The sequence below is a fragment of the Podarcis melisellensis genome (genome assembly GCF_964234715.1).
Source record: "Podarcis melisellensis genome assembly, chromosome: 4".
Classification (NCBI taxonomy): Eukaryota; Metazoa; Chordata; class Lepidosauria; order Squamata; family Lacertidae; genus Podarcis; species Podarcis melisellensis.
This window is the reverse complement of record NC_138531.1, coordinates 91,690,673-91,710,923: the sequence shown is the minus strand read 5'-3', so window position 1 is coordinate 91,710,923 and position 20,251 is coordinate 91,690,673. Positions and strand designations below refer to the sequence as shown.

Sequence of the window (20,251 nt, the reverse complement as noted above, 5' to 3'; positions counted from 1 at the left end):
ACCTAAGAATGGTCGCCTTCCTACTCTAAACAAAATTATCTTAAAACTGGTATCTAAAATAGGGGGGGAAATGATCTGGTAAAAGATTATTTTATTTTCTCAAAGGCGGTAGGAGCAAAGCTGACAGCAAAGGCTTACGCTATGAAATGTCGGAGTTTGGTATTTAATTCTTTCTCTTTCGTAAGCAACTCTGTGCTGTGCTTCTTGTACGCTTCAAAATGCATCCGGAGCTCAGTGTAGGCTTGCTGGGTGCCATCCAGCCGCCTCCGCAGGTCTCGCACCCGGAGGTTGCAGTCCACTGCTACAGCCTCCGTCTCAAAGCGCAGCTCCGCCGCCTGCTTGGCTTTCTCCATCTCTTCCGCCTTCTTCTCCAGCTCCGCAATCTCCCTTTGCTTGTCCTGCAGCACCTTGCCTCTGTCCATCGCCAGGTTTAGCAGCTCCTCCTTCTCCTTGGTCAGCTTCTCCACCTTGGCTTGCAAGGTGCAGTCCACCTCTCTTAGCTTCTTTTCCGCTTGCTGCAGTTCCTCCGTGACGTGGCTGTGTTTCTCCTCCAGGATACCCAGCCGGCTTCTCAGCGACGTGATTTCCTCAGCCTTAGATTTGGCTTCCTGCTGGTGGGCTTCCAAAAGTTCCTTCTCTCGCTCTCGGGCTCGGTGGCTGTCCTGTTCGTAACGTTCCTTTAAGGACTTCGTTTCATCCGAGAGTTTCTTAAACTCAGAAGTGAGTTGGGCCACCTCGGCCTCTTTCTCCTCCAAAGCCTGGCAGAAAAGGTTCTGGTTCTCCACCCGCAATCGGTGGTTCTCTTCCCTCAGCTGCAGGTTCTGCCTCTTGTGCTCGTCCTTGAAGTGGATCATGTCCTCGTGGTTGGCAGCCAGATCCATGAAGCGCTCTTCCAGCTGCTGCACTCGCCGCGTCTGGTTCTCCAGCCGCATAGCATCCGCCATCCTCTGTTCCTCCAGGTCCATGTTGATCTCCTCCAGGGCCTTGCAGCGCAAGAGCTGCTCGTCCGCTCGCTTCTTGAGGATGCAGATCAGCTGAGACTGCTCATGGAGTCGTGAGCGGAGCATGGCCTTCTCCCCCTTCTCCCCGTCAGAGAGACCTTGGAGTTTCTCCAAGGTCTCAAAGGGGTCGCCCATGCTCCAGTCTACATCATCATCATCTTCTTCTACCTCCTTTGGTACCTTGGGAAAGGCCATTCCCGGACTCTTCCCATCCTGAGGCATGTTGAGGAACTGCTGCCTCTTCTCAATGCTGCAGAGTTGTGCAGCGCTTCCCTCTCAAGTAGCATTCAAAACGTCTGTTGCTGGCCCAAAAGGCAGTTGGTGCAAACGTTCCAAGAATCCCATGATGTCATAAGCCAAGAACTGCTGGGCTTTCTAGAACCAGAGGGCTTTGCAGGGGTCTCCAGTGCATTCCTTCTGCACTGCAGGTGAGGAACGCAGATCTGCAAGGGAGCAGGAATCGGTGCAAAACACCAGCCTGGCCTGGAACGAAAGCCACCACACTAGATCAGTGCTTAGTTTCCTAATCGAAGATAAACAGTATGAGAGCTTCACCTCTTATTTAATTCCCCACCCCCGGGCCAAAAAAAGATGTATTCCCTGTTAAATCCTAAGTGACTCTTAGCTTCATTCTCCCCTTTTCCTGAGTTAGGCTTAGATAGGGCCATTGAAGTCAATGGTCTTCCTGGCAGCAGCGACACAGCTACCGAATTCTCCTTCCCTTGGGAAGCCCAACTGGATCCTTATGTCTGGGCGTTAAGATGAGCAGTGAAGGCATTCCTGTTTCACCATTCAGTGCTCATCACTGGCTGCATGCACACCATATACCGTATTTTTCGCACCATAGGGCGCACCGGACCATAGGGCGCACCCAGTTTTTTGGGGGGGAAATAAAGGGGAAAAAATTATTTCCCCCCCAGGTGCGGGGCTGGGGCGGGGGAAGCTAGAGCTTCCCCCGACCCCAGCCCTCAAACAGGCAGCTCTCCGCAAGCAGCGGGAGCGCTCCCGCTGCTTGCGGAGAGGTCCGCGAAGCCTGGACGCGCTGAGCTCAGCGCGCCCAGGCTTCGGCATGCAGGCACCTCTCCGCAAGCAGCGGGAACGCTCCCGCTGCTTGCGGAGAGGTCCGCGAAGCCTGGACGCGCTGAGCTCAGCGCGCCCAGGCTTCGGCATGCAGGCACCTCTCCGCAAGCAGCGGGAACGCTCCCGCTGCTTGCGGAGAGGTCCGCGAAGCCTGGACGCGCTGAGCTCAGCGCGCCCAGGCTTCGGCATGCAGGCACCTCTCCGCAAGCAGCGGGAACGCTCCCGCTGCTTGCGGAGAGGTCCGCGAAGCCTGGACGCGCTGAGCTCAGCGCGCCCAGGCTTCGGCATGCAGGCACCTCTCCGCAAGCAGCGGGAACGCTCCCGCTGCTTGCGGAGAGGTCCGCGAAGCCTGGACGCGCTGAGCTCAGCGCGCCCAGGCTTCGGCATGCAGGCACCTCTCCGCAAGCAGCGGGAGCCCAGCGCTGGGCTCCTGCTGCTTGCGGAGAGGTGTGCGAAGCCTGGAGAGCATGAGGGGTTGGTGCGCACCGACCCCTCTCACTCTCCAGGCTTCAGCGAAAGCCTGCATTCGCACCATAGGACGCACACACATTTCCCTTTCATTTTTGGAGGGGAAAAAGTGCGTCCTATGGTGCGAAAAATACGGTATTTAAAGAATGTGGTTTACTCCAAATAATGTTGGGAAGTGTAGTTTTTATAAATGGTGCTGGGAATTGTAGCTCTGTGAAAAATAAAAATTCCCAGGATTCTTTGGGGGGAGCCATGTATAGTGTGTGAACACTGCCTTAATTATTCTTCTACCCTAACAATTTCTGGTGCTGATGGCATCTGTTTCTTTCAGCTCTCTGTTACGTGTGTTGTTGCTGAGATTCTATTTGAAAATGTATTTTAGAATTGTTGCAAGATGTCTTAAACCCTATCTAACAAAAGGGGGGAAGCCTAGTTCAGCAGTCCACAACAATATTGTTGCTAGATTGCCTATTATAAAGGCATTCATATATGTGACTCTTTATACTGTGCATAAGAAGAGCAGAATTCCACCTGACCTGAGAAATTTACCATATTATGCCTAGAGTCAATAGGCATAGGTACTGGAAGCTAGCACAATTGAATGTACTTGTTTTTAATTTTAGCTATGTTGATGGTTAAAGGGTTAAGACCCAAAAAACTTTATGGAAGGGATATGGTTTGAAATGGGAATTAAAAGAATAGAGAGAAGGGAGGTACTACTTAAAAATTGAATTATGTGGCTCTTTTCTCTCCTGATAACAATTATTTAACCCACACTATAGTCTTATGACAAATCCCAATGCTTGCTAGAATTCCAATTTTTAATCACATACATGCATGTATGCCGTCCAATTAGCACAATTCATAATTATTATATTGGGTGGGGGAGTGTGTTGTTCTTATCACAGCTCTGTTTATGCTTGCTTGTTAATCAGCAGAGCCTCTGAGTACGTATTGAATAATGTTTCAAGGCTAAACAATGTAATGGTTAAAAGGCAAATCATAACTAATGAACATACTACTCTTTCCTAAAAATGGACAAAGGGACTCTGTTTTGGGAACATACTCCCACAACACCAGAGTGTTATCAGATCCCTGAAGCTGGATGGGGTTGAATTGAGGGATTAAAGAAGGATCTAGCCTGAGAGAAAATAAAGATCTGACTCTGAAGGTTTTCTTACTCTCTTAACTGCACAATTCTGTACATATCTACTCAGAAGTAAGCCCCGTTGAGTTCAGTGGAGCTTACTCCTAGGTAAACAGGAGTGCACAAGATTGCAACCTATAAAATAAGTTGCAATAAATTCAGTGCTCTTATAATGAAAACAAATTTGTACATCAGAATAGTTCCAGTTGCTGTTCCAACATTCAGAAAAGGTCATCCAATTTCATTTCAACAGATATTATCATCATCCTGTTTCTTTTATACTCGTACATAACTGTCTGGTTTTGCCATTTTAAAATAGCGTTTATAAATATTTATTTTTTTGAAAAAAAGTTAATCAAAGAGCCATAAAATGTTTCCTTACCAGGCCTTTATTCTTTTACTATCTTGGTCTGACAGCCTTGTTGAGTTTGCATCTCCATAGCAATAGGATTGAAGCAGACTCCTTGCCAAGTGTAGAGCGAGGCCAAACAAGAAAGAAAGCATCCTGGAAGCTTAACAAGCTCTGGAAAGCACGTTCCTTGGCTGTGACCCTCTGCGATAGATGTCTCCTTCCTTTCCCTCCCAAAGGAAGCCTGAAAATGACCAACAGCTCACCACTATTACTGCCAACTCTGAAATAATATTGTGTCCCTGAGAATCAAATGAGGTAGAAATAAAAGGTACCTATGTTCTTAAAAACCAGGCTATTTTTTTGTTAAAGTAACTTGCCAATGAGGAAAAGAATCAGAATACAGTGGTACCTCGGGTTACATACGCTTCAGGTTACAGACTCCGCTAACCCAGAAATAGTGCTTCAGGTTAAGAACTTTGCTTCAGGATGAGAACAGAAATCGTGCTCCGGCGGCATGGCAGCAGCAGGAGGCCCCATTAGCTAAAGTGGTGCTTCAGGTTAAGAACAGTTTCAGGTTAAGTACGGACCTCCAGAACGAATTAAGTACTTAACCCGAGGTACCACTGTATAGGCAAGACGAGCTTGCATAATGGGGCTATCAGCACTTTCCTAGCTATGTTTACTCAAAGTTCTCTTGCAGTTTCTGACATCAAGTTATTCAGCTTTGTCTTCAGTTCCACATCATTAGGCCAGATAACTTCCCACCAGCAGCTGCACAACAGACCAGTATCCATAGTAAGGTAGTGCAAACTGATGCTTACATGTTCTGTGGTGAACCAGAAAATAAGTTCAGGTACGCTCAGGTGTTTAGTGAACCTCTATCAAGCTGAACCAGATATATCCAAGCATAACTGAAAGTGCAAGGGGGCGGGGAGTTTTGTATTTGACTTCTTTTTCAGAACAGAACACAACTGGAAAGCGAATGTACCACCAAAAAAAAAAGCACAGAGCGAATGCAGCACGCTTTGTCTCTCTCGCAATTTCAACACTTGCTCATCTGAGCATATACATAGTTTCTAACAGACGTTTTGAGTTTAGAAAGCGTGAACAAATAAAGTTCCAAATCTTGCAACATTCAATTGCGATGCATAAAAGCGTTTGCTCCTGTTTTAAGTATTGCTTCCTGCTTTGCCCAAATGGTGGCACTAGAGAACATTTTAAAAGCCCTGACGCATTGAAAAAGCCAGCAGCACATTTTGCAATGGAGGTGTTTGTTTGTTTGAGGTCTCACTTTAGCTTCACCAATAATAAAAGCTGATAAGAGTGATGATGAGCCGATGTGAACAGGGTCTTGCTCACAGAAAAGGGCGAGGGGGAAGAAGAGAATCTGCAATTTCAAGGTTGTTAGTAAGTTGAACAATCTGTAAAAGTCTTCCATCTTTGCAGGTACTGTATTTAGAGCTCTTCAGTTCTAATAACTTGTGCAACGTGGAAATAACAGAAGCTGGAACTACACTTTTATAGCAGAGGTAGGGCTGCCCCACCCCACCTCTCAGCCCCAAGCTTCCTTCTCCTTTTTCCCCTGTCATGTTTAGGAATGCCGCAACCCACACCAGCAGAGACCAATAGTTTAGATCAGGCATGGCCAAACTTGGCCCTTCACCTGTTTTTGGACTGCAACTCCCATCATCCCTAGCTAACAGTACCAGTGGTCAGGGATGATGGGAATTGTAGTCCCAAAACAGCGGGAGGGCCACGTTTGGCCACCACTGGTGTAGATGCTTCTTTCTGAAGGATGTTGTCATGTCACACACTGAGTAATCATTAGGCCTTAAGAGGAGGGAGGGAAGCAAGACACAGGGGTGGCTGTTCTTCAGTGAAACACTGATGCAATGTCTACTTCCCACACCAATGCTTACCATTAACATCCATGTTTGCAACCGCTATTTACAGATTTTCCCAATTCGAACAATAAAAGGCCGTTTTTGAAAGGAAGATGGGATACATGCAACAATTGGACTCAGCTTTACGCACAATAGCACCACGTTGGCAGGTGCATTCACTTGTTCACTTTGGGGACTGTGGGCCAGTGGAAGACAGTAAATGCATGCTGAAATTTAGCTCATTTAGTGAAATGGCCAACTTCCCCCCTCCCCCCATATGCTATTCAAGAAGGCAAGAGTACACAATATTTTAAATATATATATTTTACAGTTTTAATTCATCTTTAATAAAGTTTAATTTTTAATAACAGTACCTGAGGGCAGGAAGGAGTTGACATGCATTATCAAAGCAGCATTTAGTAAAATAGTTTAAAACTGTATTGCAGACACACATGCCCTCTGATGAAATTACAAATGAATATATCAGCCATTGTGCACCCCCCCCAAGATCCTCTCTATTTTTGCCTGCCTCTTCTTTCCACCCAAACGCCAGCAAGCCGTACAAACAGGAAGCGTCCAAAAGGTGCATCATCTATTTTGGTGTTTTTGCCATCATCAACATCCTGAGTGGCAGCGTATCTTCAACCCAGGTGTTTGGAGAATCAATCATTCGTTCCCATAAGTTGCTTTCATCTGTTGTAGAGTCCATCCAGTCTACTGGAGTACCGTAGCTTTTACCTAAAGAAAAGGTTTTTTAAAAAAACATATTGAATTAGCATTGCCTTTTATCTGTCATTTACACAACAGTAACTGCAAAGTTACCTCCCTTAAGCAGTACGCTCTGGGTTACAACCAGGAGAAACCTTGGACTAATCTATACTGGTGAGTTAGAATGTTATAAAGGTAAAGGTACCCCTGACCATTAGGTCCAGTCATGGTGGACTCGGGGGTTGCGCGCTCATCTCGCTTTACTGGCCGAGGGAGCCAGCATACAGCTTCCGGGTCATGTGGCCAGCATGACTAAGCCGCTTCTGGCAAACCAGAGCAGCGCACGGAAACACCGTTTACCTTCCTGCCGGAGTGGTACCTATTTATCTACTTGCATTTTGATGTGCTTTCGAACTGCTAGGTTGGCAGGAGCCGGGACTAAGCAATGGGAGCTCATCCCTTCGCGGGGATTCGAACCACCAAGCTTCTGATCGGAAAGTCCTAGGCTCTGTGGTTAAACCCACAGTGCCACCCGCGTCCCTTATAATGTTATAAATGTGTTATAAAATGTGACACCAAAGGGGCGATGTACAGAGGTCGATGGAAAATTGCACTGAGAGCTACATAATGTTTTTTCTTAGCTTTTGTTGTTGTTTTTTAAGATCAGTGCAGATCCAGCACTTGTTGCACAAGCAGAAATCCTTACATTGGGCTCGTGAGGTGAATCCTGCCCAATATTTCAAGAGCACTTTGTTTCAAAGCCATTGGGTCATAGAATCATAGACACAGCTTTTAAGGGAAATTCCCTTATTCCGAATAGGATTCCTCGCAATAAAAGGGGAAAGTTGTCAGCTATGATCATAGAATTGTAGCGTTGGAAGGGACCCCAAGGGTCATCTAGTCCAATTCCCTGCAATGCAGAGGTCTCAGCTAAAGCATCTATGGCAGATAGCCATCCAACCTATGCTTAAAAACCTCCAAGGAAGGAGAGTCCACAACCTCCCAAGTAAGACCGTTCTACTGTCGAAGAGCTCTTCCTATCAGAGTTGTTCCTGCTGTTTAGCTGGAATCTCCTTTCTTGTAACTTAGAATCACAGAATCATAGAGTTGGAAGAGACCACAAGGGCCATCGAGTCCAACCCCCTGCCAAGCAGGAAACACCATCAGAGCACTCCTGACATATGGTTGTCAAGCCTCTGCTTAAAGACCTCCAAAGAAGGAGACTCCACCACACTCCTTGGCAGCAAATTCCACTGTCAAACAGCTCTTACTGTCAGGAAGTTCTTCCTAATGTTTAGGTGGAATCTTCTTTCTTGTAGTTTGGAACCATTGCTCCGTGTCCGCTTCTCTGGAGCAGCAGAGAACAACCTTTCTCCCTCCTCTATGTGACATCCTTTTATATATTTGAACATGGCTATCATATCACCCCTTAACCTCCTCTTCTCCAGGCTAAACATGCCCAGCTCCCTTAGCCGTTCCTCATAAGGCATCGTTTCCAGACCTTTGACCATTTTGGTTGCCCTCCTCTGGACACGTTCCAGTTTGTCAGTGTCCTTCTTGAACTGTGGTGCCCAGAACTGGACACAGTACTCCAGGTGAGGTCTGACCAGAGCAGAATACAGTGGCACTATTACTTCCCTTGATCTAGATGCTAACTTGAAGCCACTAGTTAGATTCCTACCCTCCAGAGCAGGAGAAAACAAGCTTGTTCCCTCTTCCATGTGACAGCCCTTGAAATATTTGAAGATGGCTATTGTATCTCTCTAGTCCCCACTTACTAGCACTAGGGTGGTGGGGAGAACTTCCACTTATCCGACATTACCTGTTCCAAGTCCTATCCTGAGGCCTCCAAGGAAGTGATTGGCTAGTTTGTTGTGATCCCAGACAGTGAGCTCCACGCAGGCTTCTTTCAAATCTTGAGGTCTGAAGCCATCGTACACCATTGTATGATTGAACACCGGATTTGTTGTCTTCGCTACAGCTCTTGTTTTCTGACGGCTTTTCCTGCTTGTGTCTGGAAGGATGGTACTTCGGATAAAAGTGGGAAGAGGGAGAAAAATGACCATGAGAATAACCTTAGACACTTGAGACTTTGTTCATACCACACAAGAAACTGTTGTTGTCCCAGTAATCTGGGGTGGGCGGGTGACTTTTGGTGGAAGTAAAGAGAGAAACTAGTTCTGCAACCAAGAAAGAAGGGATTCGATAAAACAGAGAGGGAACGCTGATAGAGGTGACCCAGCCATCTTGTGGAACAACTACCGTATTGGCCCGAATATAAGCCACACTTTCCCCCAAAATTCCGACCGTGAAAAGTTCAAGTGTGGCTTAAATTCACAACTTTACAAAAATTGGCTTTTACGATATTGCTGCTGAAACAGACAAATGGTAAAACGGAACAAAAAAAGGTTTTATTGCTGATTTGCGAGCTTGTGGGTCATCTCTGTTACCCATAGGATTTTCTTCTACATTTGCCTTTATGGGTGTCAGTGCCTGCGGAATTATAGGAATTGAATAGTGATTTGTGATTTTAGCGATTGTAACTTTTCGGGTATTGTCTTTTTTTCTTTTCCCCCCTTGAATTTTAAAGGTGCGGCTTATTTGTGGTTGCGGCATATATTCAGGCTAATATGCTACATAATTGTTTAACTCTATCACCAGCTTTATATTATTTTTAAGTTTAAAGTAAAGGTAAAGGGACCCCTGACCATTAGGTCCAGTCGTGACCAACTCTGGGGCTGTGGCGCTCATCTCGCTTTATTGGCCGAGAGAGCCAGCGTTTGTCCGCAGACAGCTTCCGGGTCATGTGGCCAGCATGACTAAGCCGCTTCTGGCGAACCAGAGCAGCGCACGAAAACACCGTTTACCTTTCCGCAGGAGCGGTACCTATTTATGTACTTGCACTTTGACGTGCTTTCGAACTGCTAGGTTGGCAGGAGCAGGGACCGAGTGGATTTGTAATCTTTTGTATTATATATTTTATCTTAACAATTTTTTTGTGCTTTGGCTACTTTTGTCATGAAGCGGTTTATAAATCTGCAAAAAATAAACAGGAAACCTCCTCCCCTTGCATCTCAGGCAACAAGAGGTGGTACATTGATGTTCAGTTTGCAGGTGTGCTATTGCCACATGTGCATTAAACAGAGAGAGGTTCATGCAGGTTCATGCTTGAACTCATTTTTTCAATATCTTCTTGATACGCATCTTCACCAATTTCACAGCTGCAGCCCATCAGGGTCTATGATGTTGTGACAGAAATTGCCACAAACATGTTGGGAGCTGCTTTGGATAATAAAGAGCTTCTGGGCCATGGGCTGGTTGGACACAGAGGAATGGTGGAAGGAACCAGCTGGGGAACCACCAAGGAAAGAAGGCTCAGAGCCCGGGGAGTGGGAGTGGGACAATAGTGAGTGGTCAGGAGGAGAAGACTGGGAGGAAGAGGTGTCAGAAGCTGAGGAGGTAACAGGGCTTAGTGAGCTGGGAGAAACTGAAGCAAGAGGGAGGGAGGAGGGAGGCCAAGAAGCAGAGTTGAGTCAGACTGCTGAAGTGGGTTTCTCCCCCTCTTGCTGTGACACACTCCCCTCTCCCTGGTTTCCCAGAACCAAGAGAGGCATGAAAAGGGTGTAGGAGAAGTTCACTTCATGCAGGCACAGTCTCAGATCGCTTGGGGAAAACTCTACAGAGGAAGGGAATTAGGCAGCTGTGGGGAGGCAAGAACCTACAGTCTCAGCATCTGTTTCATGGGGGCAAGACCTACCAGAGATGAGTTGCTGGGCTCATTAGGCCTGACACTCCTGTGTCATTTTTGGTTTTGCTAATAAAGAGTGAACTCCAACTTGGATGGTGTGATTCACTGCTGATTCTCACTCCTGGCATTCTGGTAGTGCCCAGGACCCGCTCCAAGAGTCAGACACCCAACCTTGCCAAATTACACCTTCATTCGGTTGAATCCCTGTTCTTACCACTTAACAAATGAGTTGAGTCTATTGCCCCTGAGGACAGGGAGGTCACTGCATTCCTTCACCCAAATGTGGACTTCACCAGTGAGTGGAGGTTTTTTACCTTTGAAATAGACAAAAAAAGGAGAAAGAAAACAGAGCACAACATGGTTGGTTGATCTGTTCAAAGCATCCCTCTTTGTGTTTCCTCTTGTTAACAACAAATAAGGTACACAGCAAAACCTTAAAGTCTTACGAAGCTACTGAATGCAGAATGGGTCAGGCATCTCAGGCCTCTCTGTCTGGCCTACAAGACAACACACACACACACACACACCCCGCTCCAGACCAAACCTCTTCCCAAGGTCACCCTCACCCCAACCATCCCTGTGATTCATTTTGCAATGGCCACTAACTGTGTACAATCGGTCTGACTGACTGGAACAATGGCACATCTTCATGCATGTGAGTGCTCTACTAATCACAGGCAAACGATGATTCTCTGCGCCTTCTATGGGTAGGGCCTCGGGTGCACTCACATGCTACAGTAAAGCTTCAGATGATAGTGAGAAGGATTAGCTGCCTCCAGCCTGAGGTTGACCCATTGTAAGCTAACCGTTCAGTCACCGAACAGAAGGTTACTGCACCAGCCACACAGAGGGAGAACTTCTTAGCAAGCAACACAGAATTCCAGCAACATCTAGGAGTCTCTCCATACTACTTCATAGCCAAGTAAACTTAAGAGGAAGGTCAAATACAACCTTAAGGTAAAGGGACCCCTGACCATTAGGTCCAGTCGTGACCGACTCTGGGGTTGCGGTGCTCATCTCGCTTTATTGACCGAGGGAGCCGGCGTACAGCTTCCGGGTCATGTGGCCAGCATGACTAAGCCACTTCTGGCAAACTGGAGCAGCGCACGGAAACGCCGTTTACCTTCCCGCTGGAGCGGTACCTATTTATCTACTTGCACTTTGACGTGCTTTCAAACTGCTAGGTTGGCAGGAGCAGGGACCAAGCAATGGGAGCTCACCCTGTCGTGGGGATTCGAACCACCAACCTTCTGATTGGCAAGTCCTAGGCTCTGTGGTTTAACCCACAGCGCCAACCTTAGTTTACTGTTAAAAGAGTGAGGGGCCTCAGGCTGTCTCAAACACTTCCCTCATGGGAGTGAGGCCTCCATCCCTGGTTTGCAACAAGCTGTGGTTTATGCGATTTCATTTGAATATGGAAACCAATGGTTTGCCCAAACAACCGTTTAATAATAATAATAAGATTATTTATATCCTGCCCTCCCCAGCTGTAGCCGGGCTCAGAGTGGCTAACAACAGTAAAAATAACACAGTTTACATAAAATCACAATCAATTAATTGAAATACATTCTAAAATCAATTCATTCTAAAATCAATTCAGAGTCAAATTAACGGCAACCATTGGGCTAGAGTTCTATGAGGATTACAGAAGGAGGGGGTCAGACTGTGCCTTGGCCAAAGGCCTGGTGGAACAGCTCTGTCTTGCAGGCCCTGTGGAAAGATGTCAAGTCCTATAGGGCCCTAGTCTCTTGTGACAGCGTTCCACCAGATCGGGGCCACGGCTGAAAAAGCCCTGGCTCTGCTTGAGGCCAGCCTAGCCTCCCTGTAGCCCAGGATCTCGAAGATGTTTTTATTTGAACACTGTAAGGTCCTCCATGGGACATACCAGGAGAGGCGGTCCCATATGTACGAGGGTCCTGGGCCGTATAGGGTTTTAAAGGTTAAAACTAGAACCTTAAACCGATCCTGTATTACACCGGGAGCCAGTGCAGCTGGTATAGCACCGGGTGAATGTGATCCCGCGGCGAGTACCCCGTAACACAACCAGAAGCCATGGTTTCATCCTGGTTGCTTTGTAACCAAGGCATAGTTTGAACAAACCATAGTTTGCCAGGTTTGAATGACATGCCATTAAATTAGGGAGGCAAAACACCCCATGAAGCAAATTTGGAAAGTGGGTAACAGAAAGATTCTTACCCCCAACAGGCTGTGGAACATATTGGAGAGCTATTTTCATGTCCCCTCTGTTCTCCAGATCAAGACCAGCTAGTGGAGTCTGACCAAACAAAAGCAAAAAACCAATGACTATGTAATACAAGCAACATCTTGAAATATGTGGTCCAATTAGACCCCAAAATAGATTTACTAACGTATCTCAAAGACACAGTTCCAGGAGACAGGAAGAAATTATTATGTCATGATTTAGCTGCAAGGATTTGAAAATACTGGGGTGAGAGTGGAGTAGGGAATTCCCCCATTTAAAGGAATGGCTTATTTAATTACGGGAACAGGCAACCTCCTACTCACGATGCTTTGGGTTCTTCAAAGGGAAAAAGAAAATTACACAAGAAAGGGCAATGTTTAAGGAACTCTGGAACAGTAAGACAGAGAGGGATTCGTCTTTGTTAATTTTATGAGAAGATATGAATATGAATCTTCTCAAACTGAAATGGGACATTAAATACATTGCTCCCATTAACTATGGGTGGTATTCAATGCTAGTCATACTAGAGAGTAGCCCCACTGAAGTTAATGAATAACTCATTAATTTCAATGGGTGGCATTCAAGTAAATTTTACTGAGAGTAGACACACTGAAATTACTGAACATGACTAACTTAGATCCACTAACTTCAGTGGATATATTCTTCGGTATAACTAGCATTGAATAAAACCCTTATATTATGTCAGTTCATTTCTTTTTCTTCTTTTTGGTTAAATTATTAATTACTGCTATTTAATTTCTAACTGCTATTTAATTTCTAACTTACTGCTATTTAATTTCTACCTGGGCTAATGTTAATTGTCCAGTTTTTGTTTTTTGTAATTGCCATTATTGATACTCAGTTGCTTTCCACATTGCTATTACTCATTTTGAATACTATATTGATATATAAAGGTAAAAGGTAAAGGACCCCTGGATGGTTAAGTCCAGTCAAAGGCGATTATGGGGTGTGGCGCTCATCTCGTTTCAAGCTGAGGGAGCTGGCGTTTGTTTTAGACAGCTTTCCAGGTCATTTGGCCAGCATAGCTAAACTGCTTCAGGCACAATGGGACACTGTGACGAGTGCCAGAGCACATGGAAAGGCTGTTTATTTTCCCGCCGCAGTGGTACCTATTTATCTACTTGCACTATTTATCTACCTATTTATCTACTTGCTTTCGAGCTGCTAGATTGGCAGAAGCTGGGACAGAACAACAGGAGCTCACCCTGTCGTGGGGATTCGAACCACCAACCTTCTGATCTGCAAGCCCAAGAAGCTCAGTGGTTCAGACCACAGCGCCACCCACTCCCTCTGTATTGACATATATTTCCTAATAAACTATATTTTAAAAAATCAACCCACTGTCTACAAAACCTAATATTGTAGCATCTCTTATTTGTGTGTTTTCACAAATACTGTGTGCGAAATGGGTGCAAACTGAGCTTATCAGCTGATAAAAGAAACATTTAATTAGCCACCTACTGGGGGCCATGCAAACTGCAGCATGAAGAAGCACCTTAGGAAAATATGTACTGGGAGAGATTTACATCTGCTTCCAGGTTAAATCTCAGACACCTCTTTAATAGAAATATTTTTAATCAGCTACACCGGGGGTAGCCAACGTGGTGCCCTCCAGATGTTGTTGGAACTACAAACCCCATCATCCCTTATTGCTGGCCATGTTTGTTTGGTTGGGGCTGATGGGAGCCAGAGTCCAACTGCATCTGAAGGGCACCACGTTGCCTACCTGTGGACTACATGTTGCAGCACTGTTGAAAATTATACAGAAGCCAAAGTAGAAATTCATCACACTGGGCAAGGTTATTAATTTCAATGATAATTGTTGGTATGAAAACAATACTTCCTATGAATGTAAATGATAGCACAGGAATTATAAACTGGTAGCCGTATGATTCAGAATTTTGGCTGTTGCTATTTACTCATTTATGAAATCATTGAGGGGTAGAAGAGAGTTTGGCCCAACGACGCTCATTATAGACCAAAAACCATTAACTCACTCTTGGCTTAAGCGGGTACCAAATCATCTGCTTGTTCTGCCTGTCTTCCCAGTCCCATTCTCCCAGGTCCAGCTCCACCTCGCCCAGGAAACTGTTACGTCCAAACGTGTCATTGTGCCACACGGAGACATTCAACCTCTGGGACGCCAGGAGAGCCCTGTCAACTTTATACTGCAAAAGAGACAAAACAGACGCTTTAAGTATGCATTTATCTACAGAATTAGAATTGTGCGTTAGGACTGTGAGCTGTAGATGAAGCATGCTATTCCAACGAAGAGGTGGGCAGTAGATTGGGTTTACTTCGCCAGCATCTACCTTGCTGGAATGGTGCGTCAGCAGAGCCAACCTGGCACTCACTCCTGCCAGTGTGTTTGCACCATGCCCACCTCCCTATTATCCTCAGCGACTCAGCTGTAAGGAGGTCAGATAAGCCCCACTAACCTCTACTGGTTAAACCAAGCTATCATTCAGAAAATGAATTAGTTTACTGAGCTGGGCTCGCACATTCAAACAAACCATGCTTAGGCTAAATGAAACCATGACTATGTGCTGCATTCATTCTGGTACTATTAATTATACAAGTTACCCTTAATATCTCATTGAAGACAGGGTTCAACGTCTTCTTCTTCACCGACGTTTTTCTTTTGCCCAGTTTGTACTTCTCTGGTAGCAAGTAACTCTTCACATACCTAAGGAGATTTAACCACCAGTCTGGTTAACGTAACATTTGAATCTGGAAGAAGGCTTTCAGGGAAACCCAAGAGCAAAATGAGCACCTTTTGTCTGTAGCTCTCCTAGCCTTAAAACTCAACAGGCCAATATTACACGGGGAATTTCAAAAGGGTATCTATAATTATGAAGCACTCAAGTTTGTTCCCAGTCCTGAAACGTCAGAAACGGGATATCTGCTTGTGCAGGAAAGAATTTTAAAATTATTATTAGAAACTGTTCTGTGCAAGATCATTTCAGTCTTGCTTGGTTTCACCTATTTATATCATGCCTTACCTTCAAGCAGCTCAAGGTGGCAAACACACTTCTCCTTAGGAAGAAGATGGTCAAATGATTTCAACACTGCTGGCTTCCACTAAATTTGTCAGCTTTCAAATGCTGGAGAGTGGGACTCTCCCCCACCCCTGTCTGATTGGTTTTATAGAGTACAATACCCTGTAAATATGCTACTGAATGCTACAATCAAGTAAGAGGAAACAAAAGATCTGAAAATAACTTTACTGGCAAAATGGGCCAATTCTACTGCCCTTTGGAATGAAAAATTTGGAGGAGATCTCTGAAGAAGTGTGCATGCACACGAAAGCTCATACCAATAACAAACTTAGTTGGTCTCTAAGGTGCTACTGGAAGGAAATTTTAAATTTTGTTTAGACCACATTTGTAACTTTTGCTGGTTTAAAGTAATCTGTTTCAAAGATGCATCTTGGCAATTTTGTATTATATACGTTAAGTTTTGCATAATTGTGCTTTGATAAAGGTAAAGGGACCCCTGACCATTAGGTCAAGTCGTGACCGACTCTAGGGTTGCAGCGCTCATCTCGCTTTATTGGCCGAGGGAGCCGGTGTACAGCTTCCGAGTCATGTGGCCAGCATGACTAAGCCGCTTCTGGCGAACCAGAGCAGCACACGGAAATGCCGTTTACCTTCCCGCCAGGTAAAGGTACCCCTGCCCGTATGGGCCAGTCTTGACAGACTCTGGGGTTGTGCGCCCATCTCACTTAAGAGGCCAGGGGCCAGCGCTGTCCGGAGACACTTCCGGGTCACGTGGCCAGCGTGACATCGCTGCTCTGGCAAGCCAGAGCCGCACACGGAAACGCCGTTTACCTTCCCACTGGTAAGCGGTCCCTATTTATCTACTTGCACCCGGAGGTGCTTTCGAACTGCTAGGTTGGCAGGCGCTGGGACCGAGCAGCGGGAGCGCACCCCGCCGCAGGGATTCGAACCGCCGACCTTTGGATTGGCAAGTCCTAGGCGCCGAGGCTTTAGCCCACAGCGCCACCTGCGTCCCCTTACCTTCCCGCCAGAGTGGTACCTATTTATTTACTTGCACTTTGACATGCTTTCGAACTGCTAGGTTTGAATACACACACACACAGCACCCTCCACCTACACTTACGGATCTGAACGCTGCTTCTTAACATCTGCAATTGCCAAGTCCTTGCCCTGGGCGACGAAAATATGAAGTTCCTTCAGCTGCTCCACGTAATCAATAGCAAACTGAAGATTTCCTTTCACATCCACGTTCCCAAAGTCTCCGCTGTAGATGCTCATCACGCTGGTGCTGACCTGTAGAAGTCACCGAGCAGAGAACAAGCCCTTAAAAAAAGAAATCCTTATCCCTTCCTGCAGACTCTTTTAAGGTGGGAAATAAATCTAAGTTCATGGCTGAACTTCATCTACGCATAGCTGAAGGCAGCAAAGAACAATCCCTCTGCAGATGTCATCTCAGGGAGAGAGAACAGTTTATACTCAAATAATGCATGCTCATTTTCAAACCAGATGGGAAATCATCAAACACTACACATGCGAAGAGTGGTTTTGTTGGATGGAACCCAGAAAAAATATATATATTGCCCTCTGCTCTCAGATATGCTAGCAGTTTTCCTCCATCTGCCTTCCCGCCTGTACTCACAAACCACTTAGAAATTTGTGCTCAGACCTGATAAATTATATTTTTTTTTTTTTTATAATAATGTTTTTATTTGCTTTTTTCCAAGGTCAGATACATCGTCAGTTATTCAACAAAGGCAGTTTTACAGAAAGAAAAGGAAAAAGGTTATAAGCAAAAAAGAGATCTTACTTTACAAAACAATTTTTCATGATCTACTGGACTTCCCCACATCTTCCATCCCCTGCATCTTTTTCAATAAAATAAAGTTACAGCAAATTAATACCTTGTTTCCTGTGTTTTGTACTTTCCTCAATTGTATATTAGGTTTAGGGGAAATATTGTTAGTTCACAATTCCAACAGTCCTCAATATAGAAACTTTACCCTAGACTTTAGTCATTTCATCATCAGAACTTAAATTCAGCAATATCAAAAATTTGAAATCTGAAGTTTGTTGTCTAAAAACTTAACAAATTCTCAACATTCACATAACTTATAATGTTTTTGTAAATAGTCCTTAAATTTTTTCCAGTCCTCTTCCACTGCCTCTTCTCCCAGGTCTCGGATTCTGCCAGTCATTTCGGCCAGTTCCATATAGTCCATCAGCTGCGTGTGCCACTCTTCCAGCGTGGGTAGCTCCTGTACCTTCCAATATTTAGCCAATAGAATTCTTGCTGCTGTAGTTGCATATAAAAAGAAAGTTCTATCCTTCTTTGTCACTCTCTGGCCCACAATGCCCAGGAGAAAGGCCTCTGGTTTCTTAGTAAAGGTATACTTAAATACCTTTTTCAACTCATTATAAACCATTTCCCAGAATGCCTTCACCTTCGGGCATGTCCACCAGAGGTGAAAGAACGTTCCTTCAGCTTCCTTACACTTCCAACACCTTTTATCAGACAAATGGTAAATCTTTGCAAGTTTGACTGGGGTCATGTACCACCTATATATCATTTTCATAATGTTTTCTTTCAAGGCACTACATGCCGTGAATTTCATATCGGTGTTCCATAACCTTTCCCAGTCTTCAAACATGATGTTGTAACCAATGTCTTGAGCCCATTTAATCATAGCTGATTTAACTAACTCATCTTGTGTATTCCATTTAAGCAGCAAGTTATACATTCTTGAGAGCACTTTCGTCTTAGGTTCAAGTAGTTCTGTCTCTAATTTTGATTTTTCCACCTGGAAACCAATCTTTTTATCTTTTTTAAACATCTCTTGAATTTGGGCATAGAGAAACCAGTCTCGCACCTTGTCCTTTATTTTTTCTAAACTCTGCAGCTTCCAATTATCTCCAACTTTTTCTATTATCTCACAATATTTAGCCCAACCACTCTCCATGTTAAGTACTTTGGTGGTCTTCGCCTCCGTTGGTGACAACCACCTCGGTGTCTTATTTTCAAATAAGTCCTTGTATCTAGTCCAGACATTAAACAAAGCTTTCCTGACAATATGGCTCTTGAACAATTTATGTACCTTTACCTTGTCGTACCACAAATATGCATGCCATCCAAAAGCATTGTTAAACCCTTCCAGATCTAGGACATCAGTGTTTTCTAGTAGAAACCAATCCTTCAGCCAGCAGAAGGATGCTGCCTCATAGTATAACCTTAAGTCCGGCAGGGCAAACCCCCCTCTTTCTTTAGCATCTGTTAGTATTTTAAGTTTTATCCGGGGCCTTTTGCCCTGCCAGACAAATTTCGTAATGTCCTTCTGCCACTTTCCAAAACACTCCACTCTATCCACGATCTGCAGGGTTTGGAACAAGAATAACATCTTTGGCAATACATTCATCTTTACAGCTGCAATTCTTCCCAACAAGGTAAGTTTTAATCTTGACCAGATTTCTAAATCCTTTTTAATTTCAATCCAGCATTTTTCATAATTATCTTTGAATAAGTTCAAATTTTTCCCGGTCAAATTCACCCCCAGGTATTTCACTTTTTTAGCCACATTTAACTCCGTTTCTTTCTGAAACTCATCTATTTCTAAAGAAGTCAGATTTTTCGCCAAAACCTTTGTTTTTTGTTTGTTCAACTTAAATCCTGCCACCTGACCAAACTCATAAATTAATTCTAAAGCTCTTTTAGTACTAGATTCTGGCTCCTGTAGTGTTAAAACCAAATCATCTGCAAAGGCCTTCAACTTGTATTGTTTACCTCCGACCTGTATTCCTTGTACCTCCCGATCCTTTCTAATCAAGTTCAGCAGTACCTCCAGGACCGAGATAAATAGCAGGGGTGATAGGGGGCACCCCTGTCGTGTTCCTTTTTCAATTCTGAACTCTTCTGTCACCACATTATTCACTATCAATTTAGCTTTTTGCTCTGAATAGATTGCTTCTATACCATTTTGAAACGCCCCTCCCACTCCCATCCCTTCCAAATTTCTCTTCATAAATTTCCAAGATATATTGTCAAAGGCCTTCTCTGCATCTATAAAAATTAATACAGCTCTTGTGTTCAAATTTGTCTGTAGTAGCTCCAGAACATCTATAATGTTCCTAGTGTTGTCAGACAGATGTCTACCAGGGAGGAAGCCTGCTTGGTCTTTATGAATTACTTCATTCAGAACTTTTTTAAATCTACTTGCCAGAATGTCAGCAAAAATTTTGTAATCCACATTCAGGAGTGAAATAGGACGATAATTCTTGAGTTGAGTCTTTTCAGATTCCAATTTTGGTATCAAAGTGATGAATGCTTCTTTCCACGATTCCGGAGCCCCCTTCCCCTCCATAATTTGGTTACACACCTCCACCAATGGTTGAATCAAATAATCTTTTAAAACCTTGTAATATTTGGAGGTGAGTCCATCTGGGCCTGGGGATTTCCCCAATTGCATGTTCTGAATGGCACTTTCTATTTCCTGCTGTGTTATTCTGTAATTCAGGGTTGTTTGTTTATCTTGGGATAATTTTTTCAATCCGTTACTTTTTAAAAATTGAATAATCTCCTCCTCCGCCTGTGGACCTTGAGTAAACAGTTTTTTGAAATATCTCTGGAAACACTTTCTAATTTCTTCTGGT

At 44.6% G+C, this 20,251-nt stretch overlaps 2 protein-coding genes and 1 long non-coding RNA gene across 14 annotated transcripts in view; 1 reads left to right on the top strand and 2 right to left on the bottom strand.

Annotated features, from left to right (window-relative positions):
- Nucleotides 1-74: 74 nt before the first annotated feature.
- CCDC89 (coiled-coil domain containing 89) lies at nt 75-1,225 on the bottom strand. Its single transcript, XM_081910015.1, has one exon. The coding sequence runs from the start codon at nt 1,221-1,223 to the stop codon at nt 135-137; it is 1,089 nt and encodes a 362-aa protein (XP_081766141.1). The 5' UTR covers nt 1,224-1,225; the 3' UTR covers nt 75-134.
- A 183-nt stretch (nt 1,226-1,408) lies between these two features.
- On the top strand, nt 1,409-4,395 carry LOC309369373. Its single transcript, XR_014168059.1, has 2 exons — nt 1,409-1,541; nt 4,114-4,395. It is a non-coding gene; the product is annotated as an uncharacterized lncRNA (long non-coding RNA).
- A 1,844-nt stretch (nt 4,396-6,239) lies between these two features.
- The window catches only part of SYTL2 (synaptotagmin like 2), a 66,583-nt gene continuing 52,571 nt past the window's right edge, over nt 6,240-20,251 (bottom strand). For all 12 annotated transcript variants that reach the window (XM_081909528.1, XM_081909523.1, XM_081909524.1 and 9 more), the window contains 7 exons: nt 16,734-16,903; nt 15,195-15,297; nt 14,609-14,779; nt 12,584-12,662; nt 10,602-10,701; nt 8,462-8,667; nt 6,240-6,669 (listed from right to left, as the gene is read on the bottom strand). In XM_081909528.1, the coding sequence (XP_081765654.1) occupies nt 6,524-6,669; nt 8,462-8,667; nt 10,602-10,701; nt 12,584-12,662; nt 14,609-14,779; nt 15,195-15,297; nt 16,734-16,903 (975 nt within the window). In that variant the 3' untranslated portion in view covers nt 6,240-6,523. The remainder of the gene's footprint in view (nt 6,670-8,461; nt 8,668-10,601; nt 10,702-12,583; nt 12,663-14,608; nt 14,780-15,194; nt 15,298-16,733; nt 16,904-20,251) is intronic.